Source organism: Electrophorus electricus, chromosome 21, assembly GCF_041902795.1.
Source record: "Electrophorus electricus isolate QZ-2024a chromosome 21, ASM4190279v1, whole genome shotgun sequence".
NCBI classification, from domain to species: domain Eukaryota; kingdom Metazoa; phylum Chordata; class Actinopteri; order Gymnotiformes; family Gymnotidae; genus Electrophorus; species Electrophorus electricus.
Genome location: NC_137517.1, coordinates 11,397,906 through 11,416,199, shown reverse-complemented (window position 1 = coordinate 11,416,199; position 18,294 = coordinate 11,397,906). Strand labels below are relative to the sequence as shown.

The following is an 18,294-nucleotide window of genomic DNA, read 5'->3' as shown; positions in this document are numbered from 1 at the left end:
AAAGAAACAAGTTCACATGAAATCGGCCTTAATGAAGACATTGCTTTAGCCAAAGAAATCTAATCATTTCCAATGTACCATTACAGGAGGAGAAAAAACGCCAAAATCTAGGTTGAAGTTTAAGGTAGCATGTTAACTAATCATTGGCATGTGAGAGACTATAACAGCTGATACCTGCTTGTAAAGTGTCCTTGAGTCTGAGAAAGGTGCTATATAAATTTTAATAATAATAATAATAATAATAATAATAATAGCTAGCAAGATTAAACAAAAAGCATCAGGGAGATGAGGAAGAAAATATGTTACTCACAGGTTTGTCAGCATGGGGAGATTTACATGTGGGTTCTTATAATGTGCCACATAAAAAAGTGAACAGAGCTCGAATGATGTGATATTGTTAAGGGACTGAGGGGGCAAAACATTCAATTAATATTAGAAATACAATAAATTTTATACACATTTACCGTGTATATGTGAATGGTTTATACATTGAAAAAATGCATCAAAAACAAATAAGATGAACAGTTGCATAGCTGGATAGGCCTAATATATTAATGGACAGAACACCGGAGCTTTTTGCCGAAGCAACGTCTGCGCTTGAGAGGAAATAAGATATTTTAACTTACACTAACTATCAATCAAAAGGTCCAGTAATACACAGTCCAGAAGTACATTTTAGTAATGCTAAAACGAGACAGCCGTGTTTATGTCGTCACACCTGCTGTTTGTGACGTCACAGAAGCAGATATATAAAAAGGCTTAACTGGCGTCATGGTTACCATTTTGACAAAGTGTGCAAACTGGACAAACCAAACTACGAACTACAAGGATATTCAACAATTGTTATTTCACATTTTCCTGTGGATAAATTGGATTATTGTCAGTTATAGATTTCTCCGATATCAAAGGTAGGCCTAACTATCCTCTTTAAGGCAAACTGGGAAACGTCTATATGAAAAGAATGCATAAAGGAAATAATTTCCATGTGTTATTTAGATTGAGACGTCGTGTGTTTATATACAAAGCGTATTATTTCTCTTGAAAAGTGCTGGGTTTTGGATTCGTTTCTGATGTCCCTTAAATTCGCATCCCTTTTATCATCGATGGCACGTGCGTTCACTTAAATCAGCGCTTGGTCTAAAAGGAAGAACGTCCACATTTATGGCATTTGTATACTTGTCGGCGTCGAAAAGTATCAGCAATGTAGTTTAAGATATATTTGTAATACAACTTTTGTATTTTGATTAAAATTAATTTTCGTTTCACGAAATATCAGTTGCGCTGCGTTTTGACATTGTGTGAAATTTTAGGAGTTTTCAGATTATAATCATGAACGTTTTCAGATTCTGTCCTTAGAAACACGATGACTAAAACATGTGTGTTACTTAAATTAATTAATAAATGAAGGAAAGATTGCTTGTAGATGAAACATTAACATTTTTACTTTCAAAAAGTGTTGGGGATAAAAATAGCCATTTAAGAATGTTACAATCTGATTTTCAACCGTAGTGACATGTAGCATCCCCATCATAATTTACGCATATGCCCGTGAACAAATTAAAATAGTTACTTTTGTGCTGATCATTTTAAGAGAATATTGAATAGATTAAGAAAAGTCACGGCCCGCGTGCTGCAGGGCAAGGAGCAGGACTCACAGACCTCTCTCGTCCCAGAAAAACATTTATTAGACACAAAAGATTAGTAATCAACGGTAACTGCACTCATATGTAACAAACCATTGCAGCGTGAACATAGGGACAGGCAGAAACACACATAACGAGTACAACCAGTAAACAATGAACAATAACACTAACATGAACGTGTACACATGTACGATGACCGACATCGAACGAAACACACACAGTTTATAGAGGTATAATTTAATATTTATTTGTAAAGTATTTAAAGATTTTATATATTTTCTGGTTTTCCACAGTGAGATCATCATGAGGGGAACAGGAAGTACAAAGAAGAACTTCTTCCCTGATGTGAAGACCATCCCAGCTCCACAAAAAAGCCCTACAGAGGCAATGGCCAACCCAAAAATTTCTCCTTTTCATTTCGTTAATTCGCACAGAGGAGGAAGCAGCATCTATTTCCCAGAAATTTCTGGAGTGCCCCAGAGGAAGCAATATAAACCTCAAGTCTCTCAAAACCTGAGAAAATCTGGCACGGGCATAACATTAGCGGCACTGCTGAAGGCCACGGATGTAAAAAATGGTGGAAAGTCAACAGGCAGACTCCTGGATGAAGGTCAGCGATGCAGCAAATCTCGGTTCCCTTCTCTGGTTGTAGAGCCACACACCAAGAGCAGTGCTGTGAGTGTGAAGGCTGATCACACTCCACCAGCTCCATCCATCTCAAGGCTACCCGCCCTCCACCCAAAGCTGGCTGCTCTCAAACAAAAAAGCCCAAAGCCTGCTGTGACCCTGCATGTCCCCCACAAACATGTCAGGGAAGTCCCAGGAAAGGTGCAGGACAAGCACAGTGAGGTGAACTCCACATTTTACACCAGGCCAGAAGTGGGTGAGGTCCTCTACCAGGACCTGGAGAGGCTAACGTCAGCCCGTCAGTGTGCCTCCAAGGTCGAAGCTTCCCAGCACCAGTATGACCTGAGCTGCCACAAACCGCTGCTCATCAGGAGGGCGACCTTACATAAGGTAGAGAGCAGAGCTGCGCGCCCAGCTCCGCCTGCCCCCTCCCTGGTGCCACGTCGCAACCGTGTGCCCCGGCCATGCAAGACTGAGGATAAAAACAAGAGGCAGGACAAGTGCCAGGATGGCCAGGCTGCCTCTACTTCCCCTGGAGCCAAAGAAACAGCTGTCGTGAAGATTTATTTCTCTCTGTTGTTAACAGGGAGAAGGAACTGTGGGCTTGACCAGTTGGGACAACAGACAGGTGAGCATAGGGGCATCAATGGGTTAAAAAAAAAGACTTCTTTTGACATTTATTTCACCATCGAATACTAGAGTATTGAGTATTGAGTCAGATTTGTTTTATTTGTCTATTGTGTCTCAGCACCTGCACCTGTGCATGTGAAATGAATGGACTTCACCTGCTCTGTAGATGACCACAGTCAGTTGCCTTACAGCCTTTGTAAGCAACAGAAACCTTCAGGGCCATGTTTGCACATTTGCTCTCCAACCTGAGATTGTCTGACATCCAGCATTCCTGACACTTATTACTTCCTGAGAGAGAAAAAAATAAATAAAAAAATCTTTAAATAAATGCAATTTTAAATGTATGCAGAGATGTTTTTCTGTGATATTTCTGTTTCAGTTATCTTGAGTGTGTGTAAAAATGGGTGTAAGTTTGTTATCTTTCTTCACAACTGCTTCCTCTCCAACATACATATACTTGTGTTCTTCTTTCTACTGGACAAATACAACACACATTACATTTACTTTGACTTAAAGCACAAAGTTACACATCTGACTCTTGGTCTCTTCTGATTCAGCAAACACCAGTTCTCTCTCTCTGAACTGGCCTATAGCACTATTGAGAAGGAGGCCCTTGCGCTCCTCCTAGTGTTACAACATTTTGAGGTGTACCTTGGTGGTCTTCCGGGCCCCATTACCATATACACTGATCACAATCCGCTCGTGTTCTTGCAGAATATGGCTAATGCCAATCAACGCTTAATGCGTTGGTCTCTGATTAAACAAGTGTTTAATATTGACATCAAACATAAAAAGGGTTCAGAAAATGTAGTGGCAGATGCTCTTTCCAGATGTTGAAGTTTTGGGCATGTTTTGTTGTTTGTGTATGGGGAAGGGTGTTACGGAAAGGTGTGTGTGTGTGTGTGTGTGTGTGTGTGTGTGTGTGTATGTGTATGTGTTCTAGATCCACTGCCAGGATTTCCAACATTTTTGAGTCTATGTACTAAAATGATGTGATCTATATTGTCAAATGCTGCACTCAGATCAAGTAATACAAGCAAAGAGACATAATCCTGGTCAGAAGCCAACAACAGGTTATTAACTACTTTAATTTGTGCTGTCTCTGTACTATGATTAGGCCTAAACACTGACTGAAAGCCTACATTTTTAGTAAAGGTTCAGTTACTTCGGGTAGGATTTCCTTATGAAACGTGTGAGAGCAGAATATTTCTTAGTAGATGTGCAATTGTACTAAAAAGAAATATAGCATTATTTTAGTTATTTTCTATGAGGTTTGAGAGATAAGATGTTGGAGTGTTAATAAGTGCTATTCTATGGAAGGCTCTCCTTCCATGCAAGCTGGAAGACTACAAGCTTAGTGTGGCACCATTTATGTTCTATTTTTCGAGTGTTGTACACATTTTTGCCCATATTTTTTTTTTTTTTTTTATTATTCTTAAGTGGAGCAACAGCAAAACTGGCCTAAGATCAGTGAAACAATGTTGAACTTTTTCTTTAGAGATGCATTTGAGATGTGGTACATTAATTTGTCCACCAGAGGGAGATGTATTACTGTAGATGTTTTAAAGGGCCAAAGTGTCAATAAATGTTATCAACTTGAGTACAAAAGATTATAGTGTATATATAAAGTAAAGTATATATAAATACATTCAATACACTAACACCAATAATACATTATTAATAATATTAACACTGCTAACATTATCGGAATAAAAAGTGATGTGTAAATATTTCCATCTTTCTATATTTTGGTGAGTTACTGTACAACTTTCTTACAGGAAGTTGGTAGGTCTGGATGGGTTCTCCATCTTGGTCATAAGTAAATGTTCCAAGAGGTTTTCCTTCCTCGTTTTCATGTGTCAGTGCCTGGAAGAGCAGGAGTGTATAAAAATGATGAGTGCGGATGAGTCTCTGGCGAACGAGCTGAATACATTCTTTGCTCGCTTCGAGGCTACATCTAGCAGCGTTAATGCTAGCAGCACAAATGCTAACGGCGCTAGTGCTAACAGCGCCAATGCTAACAGCGCTAATGCTAACGGCGCTAGTGCTAACAGCGCAAATGCTAACAGCGCTAATGCTAACAGCGCTAGTGCTAACAGCGCCAATGCTAACAGCGCTAATGCCAACGGCGCTAGTGATAATGGCACTATCGGCGCAGCCAATGGCACATGCGCGGGGCCCACCATAGAACAGCGCCCTCTCATCATCACGGAGAGTGACGTGAGGAGGGTGTTTAAAAGGGTGAACACCAGGAAGGCGATGGGACCAGACGGTATCTGCGGGAGGGTCCTCAAAGCCTGCGCAGATCAGCTAGCCCCGGTATTCACCGACATCTTCAATCTCTCCCTGACGCTCGGTATTGTCCCGTCCAGCTTCAAGCGGTCCACCATCGTCCCCGTCCCGAAGAAACCTTGACCCTCCTCCGACCTCAATGACTACCGCCCTGTCGCCCTCACATCAGTCGTGATGAAGTGCTTTGAAAAGCTAGTCAGAGACTTCATCACATCTTCATTGCCAGCCTCCATGGACCCACTGCAGTTTGCATATCGCCACAACCGCTCCACTGACGATGCGATTGCACATCTGCTCCACACTACACTGACTCACCTGGACGAAGGGAGGGGAAATTATGTTAAAATGCTATTTGTCGACTACAGTTCAGCATTCAACACTATCATCCCCTCCCTACTCACTACTAAGTTGGGAGATCTAGGACTGCATACATCCCTGTGCGACTGGATCTCCAACTTCCTAACAGACAGACCACAATCAGTACGGGTGGGCAACTGCTCCTCAACCACCCTCACCCTCAGCACTGGAGCTCCTCAGGGTTGTGTCCTAAGCTCTACTCACTGTACACCTACGACTGCACAGCCACTTCCAGCTCTAACATCATTGTCAAGTTTGCTGACGACACCGTTGTCGTGGGTCTGATCTCGGACAACGACGAGAGGGCCTACCTGGAGGAGATTAAACACCTGGAAAACTGGTGCCAGGAAAATAATCTCCTCCTAAACGTCAGTTAGACAAAGGAGCTGATCGTGGATTGCAGCAAGAAGCAGGAGCGGCACTACCAACCTGTGAGGATCGGTGGGACCACGGTGGAGAGAGTAGATAGTTTCAGGTACCTTGGTGTTCACATCTCGCAGGACCTGTCCTGGTCCCGCCATACCAGCTCCCTGGCAAAGAAGGCTCGTCAGCGTCTTTACCACCTCAGACGCCTAAGGGACTTCAGACTGCCCTCCAAGGTACTGCGGAACTTCTACACCTGCACTATCGAGAGCATCCTCACGGGGAACATCACAGTCTGGTTTGGGAATAGCACCAAGCAGGACAGACAAGCACTCCAAAGGGTAGTGCGTTCAGCAGAGCGCATCACTCACTCGGAACTTCCTGACCTGCAGACCATCTACTACAAGCGGTGCCAGACCAAGGCTAGGAAAATTGTGAAGGACCCCACCCATCCCAACAATACACTCTTCTCTCTGTTGAGGTCAGGGAGGCGCTTCCGCTCCCTGAAGAGCAAGACAGAGAGGCTGAAGAGGAGCTTCTTCCCACAGGCCATTTGGGCCCTGAATCAGGGAAACTGATAAACTGTGGGGACCACCACCACCACCATGTAACATGACTGTATACATCTGTATATATAGATTTAGATTTATACTCAATTACCCTGTTACACAACAACTGTAGATATGGTATTATACAAAATGGATCTGTACATTCTGTAGATTGTGTACATATATACCCAACCATATACATTGTACATTGTGTATATAATCATAATATACATATATTGTACATACATTGTTAATATATTTTTGTACATACATAGAATATATATATTTATCTGCATATATATATTTTTTCTCTATGCACCCCTGTTTCTCTTCCTCAGTTTAGACAGAGCACTCTCCACCATTTCACTGCGTGTTATACTGTGTATGACTATGTATGTGACGAATAAACCGAACTTGAACTTGAACTTGAACTTGAACTTGAAATGTGAAAACATTACACCCTGGATCCCCTTAAAAAGGAGCAGCTCTATCACGAGATGACAGGGCAACTTATTAATTAAATAATTTGGTGTTGTGTGTGTGTGTGTGTGTGTGTGTGCGGGTGTGTGTGTGTGTTTTTCACGACTCAAATGAACGGTGAAGTCCTTGGGAGCAATGTTGATGTGTCCAGTGGATGACAAGTTATGAGGGATGTGTTCCAAGGTAATGTGAGTAATGTTTGGGGACCACGGAATGCCCAACACTTAACAGGGTAGGCCCCAGGCTGGAGAGAAAGAGAGAGAGAGAGAGAGAGAGAGAGAGAGAGAGAGAGAGAGAGAGAAGAATTTTGAAACAGTGGGTTTATTAACACTATTAACAGTATATGTTCTAGCACACAGGAGGCATCCAATAAACGTGTGTGGTTTCAGTCCTGCATTGACTCTTCAGCCAGTGAGAGTACTCACATCCAGAGGGGCTCGGACAGGTGTGTGAACGTGTGTGGAATCAATCAGTGACTAAGGAGAACCAGTCCCGTGCTCCTGTAAAAAAAAAATAACACACCCATCACTAAAGTCCCTGTGAGCTACACATGTCACTAACATGCCAGTTATCAAAACATTTCTTACCAATATATCTGCTGTCATTTCCTAACTGCTACCAGCAGACCTGTCAGCTTACACTGCATCGTTACATGTGCGTTTCTGTCATTGTGTCTTTTGTGTGTTGAGTACAAATGTTTTTTTTCCCCACACAGGAGCTCGGACATGAGATGATTTGATATGTAGTGACTCAGAAATGCAGACTCACCGAAAAGCAGCAAGAGGAGGAAGAGGAAGATAGCCTTCCTCACATATGCAGTGTGTCTGTGGAGAGACAGAGGGAGAACATAGCAATGCAGAGTACAGAGTTGTATTCACAAACACAAACATGCGCATACACACCCATGTACACACATATACACATTCATATGCACAAACACAAACTTACCTGCTGAGCAGAAAAACATCAAGCACAGAGATTCCAGAGGTCAGGCTGTGCCATGCTGTTCCCAGCCACCAGTAGAGCAATGCAAAGGCATGAGCTAAACAAACAAACAAATATCATTAAAACAAGTGATAATGATGCTTTGTCCGTAGTAAACACAGAATGCAGCAGAAAGTAAACATTTTATGAAAACATGGGACATGTTGATGCTACTGCAGTACTAATTTACTACTGCTTTAGTATTTTTTAGTATAACTATAGTATAGTTTTAGAATAGCTTTAGTATAGCATTAAAGCCACTTTAACACTGCTTTAGTAACAGTTCAGTGAAGTACAATGAAGCAAATTCAATTGGACCGGGGGAGTTGGAGGTGGAATTTAAGTATTTAGTGCATATGAGGTATATGATGAGTATTAAGTAAATGAATTGATGTATTGACAATATGCTTAAAAAGTTTATTACAGCAATTCTAATTTAGTACATACATGCCTATAATACATATAGACTTCCATAAATGTGTGTGTGTGTGTGTGTGTGTGTGTGTGTGTGTGTGTGTGTGTGTGTAAGAAAAAACAATGATTATAGCTTGTCATGAACTGGTTATAAACAGTTGAATATGACATCAGCACTGACCTGTAAATTCATCCTCCGTGATGAGCTCACTGGTGTATGGGCCATGTGATTGGGTGAGGCTGCCAGCATGGCTTCAGGTGTTGGAGGACCTGACCAGCCCGCGGTTGCCTGCCTTCCTCTGGAGAGAAACAGAGACAGAAACAGAGAAAGAGGAAGAGACAGTGAAAGAGAGGCTGATGTACACCAAATACACATGCACTCTTACACATATGTACACACATGTATGCACACACACCTGAAGGGCGTCTCTTTGTAAGAGATGGGTCGAGTAGATCCATTAGAACAGGTTCCTGCAGCATCGTTATCGTGGCGCTAGTACCCACTTGTTAGTAAATGTACACTGCGCCTTGACATCTCTGCGTGTCAATTAATCAGTCAGTCAATGGGTCAGTTAAAAGGATCTAATGTTCTCATTTATTCATATATGCTTTCAAGGAATATAGGCATGAAGTTCCATCTGAATGTTACATTAATGAATAGGACATACACTAAAATTTACTTACTAAATACTTCAATGTTATTTAAATAACATGGGACTCAGACTCTTTCTATAGTCTTTTGCTGCGATTCATGAACGGCTTCTCTGCGGGTTGACCAAGTGTTGTTTTCCTAGATAATAATCTAGTCCTAGACTAATGCGGAACTAAATTGCAGTGTCATCTCTGAAGCACATCCCTAATGGACAAGGCTGTAATGGACAAAGTGACAATAAATAATACATGCAAATAACAGAGAATCAAAAGGCATCAGCTAAATGCCATAAATGTAAATAATTAGCCTTTGTGGTTGAATATATTTGTTAATATTCTATGTGTCCTGCTTATAGTGTTGTAATTTACTTCTTTGTGTCATTTTCTTAGAACATACATAAAACAACATACCCAAGCAACTGCATATCAAGTATGGTCATGGAACCTGTACCTGTACATAAACCAAACAATAAATATCTGTAAGGCTCGGTGCAGGCCGATGCCCCTCCGGCCACCAGAGGGAGGCCTCGACTCAGTCGTACCACTAATCAGACTTAACGCCCAACAGCTGGGCTAGGCCTATATAAGCCCAGTGACCCAGTCACTCAGTGCTGGGTCTTTGCCAAAGTTCTGAGCAAAGCTCCTAGCTGCTACCTTCAGGTATTGAGGTCTGTGAGCCCTTGTGCTACACGTCACTTCTGTGCTGCAACGGTGTCTGTGTTTTTACACATCCATTCCCATCTCCAGTTTTCCCCCTCTAATCTGTCTCCCTTCCAAGGCTCCCCTTAGCCATCACAGTTCCTCCCTGTTTTCTGGCTTTGTTTGGGAAGTTTTAGTTTGGTTTCCCCCAGAGCATCTGGGCTGCCATTCTTCCCATGGTGTCCTTGGTTCTCCCTTTTCCCATGCTCGGTGTGGTGTTTAGTTGTTTTTCCCCTCTAGTTTTGTCGTCCTCCGTTCCTCTGAAGAGCAATATACGCACACGTAGTTTTATAGCTGCCGCAGGCTAGCGGGTCTTTCTCTGCAACAAAACGGCCAGGGTTCAACTCCCCTTTCGTTATTTAATTGTCTTGTTTACCTGTTGCCCGATCTAACTGTTCTGCACACAAGCCCACTGTTTGAGCATGGTTGCTCAGCCAGTAGGCTGTCGGGGTCATTACCCAGCTGACTTGGGTTTGAGCCCACCTTACAATACCTAAAGACAATATGGGGTTAAAGGAGTGTAAACACAAGCCACATGTTGACAAAACAAAACCATGTGGCCAGTGGCACCATGTAGTGTTACTATTTATTTTTATAGCATTTATGTTTTATAACATTTTTATAATACATTAGACTATAGAATATAATTACACTAAAGTTGAAAATAAAGTTAATGTTTTATAGTGCTGATAAAAAAAAAGTAAAATCTGAAGAAATATGATGCATATAATATACAACAAGCAATTTCCCTTGTTTGTGACTTTTGTTTCTTTTGTGTATGTGGTGTTTTTATTAAGACTTTCTTGGTATGAACTCTAATCTCATGTTCAGTTGAATAATAACTGTGAGGCAGAGTCAGTACAAGTATTGAACCATTTTACATGTTTGGTTTACTCCTTTGTCGGTAAGTTATTGAATGGATGAAAGATTGTTGTGTATTATTTTTTGACATTGTCTTTTGTTTCAGCAGAAAGCTGAACGTCACAAGAAAGCCCACCAAAAACAGAACAGAGTATGTACAGTTACACTGTGTACTTCCTTATTCAAGTATTTAGGGTACGTAGGAAGAGTCTGAATGAGTACTGCACAAACTAACTAGTGGTCTCTGTTGACGTCGGTGAAGCTATCCGCGCGTTAGCGCTTCATGGTCAAGTCGCCGAGATTCAAATTGGATTGCGCCTATATGCACGATATTGCGGCATTTGGTTGCTCACTTCAAACTAACGCTCTCTAAGCATAGAGAAATGCAGACTAACAGTGTTTTTTGAAGAGCTTTGGATTAGACACGTACTTTTACTACAAAAATACAAAATGAAGTGTATTTGATTAAAAGCAAAACATTCACAAAGTTTGAACCATGAGCTCAGAATACTGATGTTATATATATAAAATGTGTATAGTGTATGAAGATGTGCTGCTGCATGAAAGTACACATTGCTGGTATGTATACTTTGAATGGATATTGCATCAACACTATTAAAAATATGTTAAAGTAGCTTAATAAGCACTGCTCAAAATTATTTTGCTATAGAGTGCTTCTCAGAGGTTTATCATATAGCTTGACTGCCAGCTAAAACAGCACTTAGCACTAGTGCAATATTGTACATTTCCCCAGTGCTGAAAAATCAGACTGAAAAAAAAAAAAAAAACTGATTGAAGGCACTTGGCTATCAGATCAAATTTGAAAAAACTCTACTGTGCCAGTTTTTTTTTTAAATATATTTATATTGAAGTCCTACTTTTAATGGGGTTTAAATGCTCACTCATACAGAGAATGTATGATTACTATATCTATGAATTTTCCCATAATGCCAAATCAGTTCCACTACCACCAAAGAGTGACAGCCTTTGACTTTCACAGCTGCAAGATTTGGCAATTTCTACTGTACTATTTTTTTCTTTTTTCTTTTTTCAAAAACCAGTATTAAAATACTAATGTGGTTAATGGGGCTTAGAGACAGTTATCTATAACCTACTTATTTTCTAATTGTATTACTTATTTTAAGTAATGTGGTCATTTACATAACGTTCTGTAGGTCTATGCAGTCTTTAAAATCAGCTTTGTGTAATTATCTTTGGTGTCATTTGTGACTTTGTAAAACATAACTCATTACATATCTGATAAAGTTTTTCTTTCCCTGATTATCAACCATCAGAAGAGAACTGGTGTTTGCTGAATCAGAAGAGACCAAGAGTCAGAAGTGTAACTTTGTGCTTTAAGTCAAAGTAAATGTAATGTGTGTTGTATTTGTCCAGTAGAAAGAAAAGAACACAAGTATATGTATGTTGGAGAGGAAGCAGTTGTGAAGAAAGATAACAAACGTACACCCATTTTTACATTTGTACTGGCGGTTCTCTTTTTAGTCATCCTATGGGAAATGGAGACACACTCAAGATAACTGAAACAGAAATATCACAGACCAACAGCTCTGTATACATTTAAAATTGCATTTATTTAAAGATTCTTTTTCTCAGGAAATAATATACACAAGTGTCAGGAATGCTGGATGTCAGACAATCTCAGGTTGGAGAGCAAATGTGCAAACATGGCCCTGAAGGTTTCTGTTGCTTACAGAGGCTGTAAAGCAACTGACCGTGGTCATCTACAGAGCAGGTGAAGTCCATTCATTTCACATGCACAGGTGCAGGTGCTGAGACACAACAGACAAATAAAACAAGTCTGAACAGGACTATTGCCTACAATGACTGTTTCTTCACTAATTATGAAATAAGGTTAATTTAGGAGTTTTATATGTAATCTCTTTAGTACATTCTTCTTTCTTTTGCTGCGGTTTTCGTTACAGACTCCATTCTCAAATATGCTTAAATCTGCCATAATTTAATACATTTTCTAGTTTATCTGCTGAAATGCTAAATGATACACAGAACCTAATAGAAAATTAACTCAAAACTCTAGCATTTGAGGCTGAAGTAAATATCAAAAGAAGTCATTTTTTTAACCCATTGATGCGAGGTCCCCTATGCTCACCTGTCTGTTGTCCCACCTGCTCAAGCCCACAGATGTTTCTTTGGCTCCACGGGAAGTAGAGGCAGCCTGGCCAGCCTGGCACTTGTCCTGCCTCTTGGATTTCTCTTCAATCTTACACACCCGGGGCAAATGGTTGCGCTGCGGCCCCAGGGAGGGGGCAGATGGAGCTGGGCACGCAGCTCTGCTCTCTACCTTATGTAAGGTTGCCCTCCTGATCAGCAGCGGTTTGTGGCAGCCCAGGTCATGCTAGTGCCGGGAAGCTTTGACATTGGAGGCACAATGGCGGGCTGATGTTAGGCTTTCCAGGTCCTGGTAGAGGACCTCACCCACTTCTGGCCTGGTGTAAAATGTGGAGTTCACGTCACTGTTCTTGTCCTGCACCTTTCCTGGGACTTCCCTGACATGTTTGTGGGGGACATGCAGGGTCACAGCAGGCTTGGGGCTTTTCTGTTTGAGAGCAGGCAGTTTTGGGTGGAGGGCGGGTAGCCTTGAGATGGATGGAGCTGGTGGAGTGTGATCAGCCTTCACACTCACAGCACTGCTCTTGGTGTGTGGCTCTACAACCAGAGAAGGGAACCGAGATTTGCTGCATCGCTGACCTTCATCCAGGAGTCTGCCTGTTGACTTTCCACCATTTTTTCCATCCATGGCCTTCAGCAGTGCCGCTAATGTTGTGCCCGTGCCAGATTTTCTCAGGTTTTGAGAGACTTGAGGTTTATATTGCTTCCTCTGGGGCACTCCAGAAATTTCTGGGAAATAGATGCTGCTTCCTCCTCTGTGCGAATTAACGAAATGAAAAGGAGAAATTTTTGGGTTGGCCATTGCCTCTGTAGGGCTTTTTTGTGGAGCTGGGATGGTCTTCACATCAGGGAAGAAGTTCTTGTTTGTACTTCCTGTTCCCCTCATGATGATCTCACTGTGGAAAACCAGAAAATATATAAAATCTTTAAATACTTTACAAATAAATATTAAATTATACCTCTAAGCTGTGTGTGTTTCGTTCGATGTCGGTCATCGTACATGTGTACACGTTCGTGTTAGTGTTATTGTTCATTGTTTACTGGTTGTACTCGTTATGTGTGTTTCTGCCTGTCCCTATGTTCACGCTGCAATGGTTTGTTACATATGAGTGCAGTTACCGTTGATTACTAATCTTTTGTGTCTAATAAATGTTTTTCTGGGACGAGAGAGGTCTGTGAGTCCTGCTCCTTGCCCTGCAGGACGCGGGCCGTGACACTTTTCTTAATCTATTCAATATTCTCTTAAGATGATCAGCACAAAAGTAACAATTTTAATTTGTTCACGGTCATATGCGTAAATTATGATGAGGATGCTACATGTCACTACGGTTGAAAATCAGATTGTAACATTCCTAAATGGCTATTTTTATCCCCAACACTTTTTGAAAGTAAAAATGTTAATGTTTCATCTACAAGCAATCTTTCCTTCATTTATTAATTAATTTAAGTAACACACATGTTTTAGTCATCGTGTTTCTAATGACAGAATCTGAAAACGTTCATGATTCTAATCTGAAAACTCCTATAATTTCACACAATGTCAAAACGCCGCGCAACTGATATTTCGTAAAACGAAAATGAATTTTAATCAAAATACAAAAGTTGTATTACAAATATATCTTAAACTACATTGCTGATACTTTTTGACGCCGACAAGTATACAAACGCCATAAATGTGGACGTTCTTCCTTTTAGACCAAGCGCTGATTTAAGTGAACGCACGTGCCATCGATGATAAAAGGGATGCGAATTTAAGGGACATCAGAAACGAATCCAAAACCCAGCACTTTTCAAGAGAAATAATACGCTTTGTATATAAACACACGACGTCTCAATCTAAATAACACATGGAAATTATTTCCTTTATGCACTCTTTTCATATAGACGTTTCCCAGTTTGCCTTAAAGAGGATAGTTAGGCCTACCTTTGATATCGGAGAAATCTATAACTGACAATAATCCAATTTATCCACAGGAAAATGTGAAATAACAATTGTTGAATATCCTTGTAGTTCGTAGTTTGGTTTGTCCAGTTTGCGCACTCTGTCAAAATGGTAACCATGACGCCAGTTAAGCCTTTTTATATATCTGCTTCTGTGACGTCACAAACACCAGGTGTGACGACATAAACACGGCTGTCTCGTTTTAGCATTATTAAAATGTACTTCTGGACTGTGTATTACTGGACCTTTTGATTGATAGTTAGTGTAAGTTAAAATATCTTATTTCCTCTCAAGCGCAGACGTTGCTTCGGCAAAAAGCTCCGGTGTTCTGTCCATTAATATATTATGCCTATCCAGCTATGCAACTGTTCATCTTATTTGTTTTTGATGCATTTTTTCAATGTATAAACCATTCACATATACACGGTAAATGTGTATAAAATTTCTTGTATTTCTAATATTAATTGAATGTTTTGCCCCCTCAGTCCCTTAACAATATCACATCATTCAAGCTCTGTTCACTTTTTTATGTGGCGCATTATAAGAACCCACATGTAAATCTCCCCATGCTGACAAACCTGCAAGTAGCATATTTTCTTCCTCATCTCCCTGATGCTTTTTGTTTAATCTTGCTAGCTATTATTATTATTATTATTATTATTATTATTATTATTATTAACATTTATATGGCACCTTTCTCAGACTCAAGGACACTTTACAGGCAGGTATCAGCTGTTATAGTCACTCACATGCTGATGATTAGTTAACATGCTACCTTAAACTTCAGCCTAGATTTTGGTGTTTTTTCTCCTCCTGTGGTGTTGGGGGGGGGGGGGGGGTATAGTTGGTGCAGATATGAGTTAAACAGATGTTGCTCATACTGTATATGAATAAAAATATGCTGTAAAATATCTCCAGTGTATAAAACCTTAACTATGTCGCTCAAATAAGCAGACTTCTTAAAACAGGACAGTCTGGACACTGAAGAAGAACCACAGACAAAAAATAAACATTAATGTGCAATTTGATAAATTATATACTGGAAGAACACTTTGAACGCCAATACTGCGCAGTTAGAGAAGCTGACCAAGTGAAAGGAAGATCTGGTTTACTATAGAGATATTCATGCCTGGTTAACTGTTGTCAGATAAACTTTCGATTGGCCAAGGTTGTCCTGGAAATTACACATTTTGTAGGCTTACATTAACTCATATGCAATCACAGTTTTATCAAATGAAAATGGAAAAAAGAAAGAAAAAAATGCTGCATTTGGATAGTAAGTCCACATGTGAAGTACAGACTGCATGGATGAGTAAGTCCAAACTGTTGGCACGCATTCTGCTTGAGGCAGTGCGTGCAGGAAAACTGCTATTAGCAGGTCCATCATTTTTGAGGTGATTAACATTGCTGTTCTAAGACAGACGTCTGTTTTTGATATCTTTTACTTTTACATCCTATAAATGGTGACTGCTTCATATTATGTGCAATTATTCAAATTTGGATCTTAAAAACATTTTCCTTTGTGCAGGTTTTGATTACGGGTTACAGGTACAGCATCATTTGGTCTTGGCTGCTCATCCATCAGCTAAAAATAAATAGCCCATCAAATAAATAAATACCCGGTGTTGTGCAGTGAGCCCAGTCAGCCAAACCCTCTTTGTGAAACAGAAAACCTCAAGTTTCTTTCAACTCTAAGCCAACTGACTGAGTGTTCACCAAACCTGCTTTCTGATGCAGGTCCCTGGTTGTACATTTTTAAGTGTTCTAAGTGTTCACTGACCTTTTCTGGCCAACACTGTGGATGTTTACTCAATATGCTTACTAACAGATATGATGAGTACAACTGTGAATTTGTGTGTTTTTATTTATCGTTAGACTGTGTTTGTCTATAATTGTGACTTAGATCATCAGACCACTGTAACAGCCTTGACTAGGCAACAAAGCTGTAAAAGAGTGATGAGAAAACCAGCAAACAGAAGTGAATGTAGAAAGAAGGGAAACACAAGGAAAGACCAAGGTAGTTTAAATGTTGTATTATACACCACACACACACACACACACAGACACACACATAATGGAGTAGCATCAGGAATAGAGTTTGGTTTATTTGTTTGCTTTTAATATCCAAAAAAGTCAATTTTACCTGATGCCATATAGAACTCATGGTACTGCTGTGTATTCCCTCCTGTTCTCAGGAGTTTGCTAAGATACTGTGGGGCAAGACTGTTCAGTGCTTTGTAGGTCATTAGAAGGACGTTGTAATAGTAGGTGTCATCATCATTGGATCTGATGCCCGAGGACATTATCAGCTCTTCAGGCAGGGTAGTGGTGTCTTTCCTCACACTCATCATCACATCTCAGTTTGTCTGGGTCACTTACAGCTCTCTTAGTCAATGTATAAAACATCCACTTTGCTTATAGAGAGAGAACAGGTGTAAACACACAAGTTCACATTCAATCAGAAACTAATTTCTATCATAAACATCACTTCCGTGGAAAACTGGTTGTATATTCTTTCAGAACCTTATTTAAGAAGACACCAGTTCTTATACAGGTATGTATACACGATTTCAGCCTGTTCTCACACAGTTGTAAATACTAGAGATGGCATGATACCAGTTTTTCTGTACCAATCCAATGTCAACATCCTGTGTTTTAATGTCACCCAATATCAATATTGATCTGATATTTTTTCATTAAAAACCTGCAACAGTAAACATGTTGGTGAACGGTTTGTTTTGGACCAAATAATCTTTTTTTTTCTTGCCTGGACTCTCTGGTCCATCCCGAGGTAGTGCTGGGAAGGTTTCATCAATCTCCCCTCTGCCACTGGCTGTTTCATCTCTGCTGATGTTCCCTGAGAAGCAGGTTATTCCTGATGAAAATGACATACAGACACATTTCAAATTAGCCTTGTGTCCTCAAAGTAAGCCTTATACTCCTAAATTTCATTGTAGAGAATTAGCTACAGTATAAAATGCATTGCCATTAAAGGGGAGGATCACCACAGTGTAAAACATGTCTATATGAATCTGTGCTCAGATAAAGGAAAAAACACAAAGAAAAAAATAAATCTTTCAAACTGCATGAATAAATGTCCGAAGAGAGAAATTCATCAACAGTTGAAAGTTACAGCCACCAAAGATTAATCTTTTTTTTTTTTTCAATTAATATACTTTAAACTAAATGGTCCTCTAGAAAATAACAAACCTCCATATAATAAATCAATCAGTTACCTGGTGCATTTGGACCTCACCATGTGTCTCTTGCACAAGCTGGATTTCATGCCTGTAACAAAAGATTGAAATGATGTCAAAGGTGTTGAACCTTCATGAATCTGTCCATAGCCATGAGGACATTGTGGTTCCCGGCACTGGCGGTAAGAAAAGGGCCAAGGACGGACCATAGTGACCGTCTCCATGGATGCACTAAAGAAGAGAGACTGAAGCAGGGTCTTCACTGTGGTCACAACAGTACACATACAGCTCAACATCAGTGCCAATCCAGCCTTTAAAATGTCTGCAGCAGCCACTTTACTACACTGGAGTGTCCCACACCACACATCTCCCTGAAATTAGTACCCTACGCCACACTTCTCCGATATCAGTACTCTACGCCACGTCTCCTTGATATCAGTACCCCACGCCACATGTCT

At 40.4% G+C, this 18,294-nt stretch overlaps 1 protein-coding gene across 1 annotated transcript; it reads left to right on the top strand.

Moving 5' to 3' along the window:
- Positions 1-2,030: 2,030 nt before the first annotated feature.
- Positions 2,031-3,184, top strand: LOC145652967 (uncharacterized). Its single transcript, XM_081704823.1, has 2 exons — positions 2,031-2,898; positions 3,019-3,184. Exons 1-2 carry the CDS (start codon positions 2,031-2,033, stop codon positions 3,042-3,044), a joined length of 894 nt encoding a protein of 297 aa, XP_081560949.1. The 3' UTR covers positions 3,045-3,184.
- Positions 3,185-18,294: the final 15,110 nt, after the last annotated feature.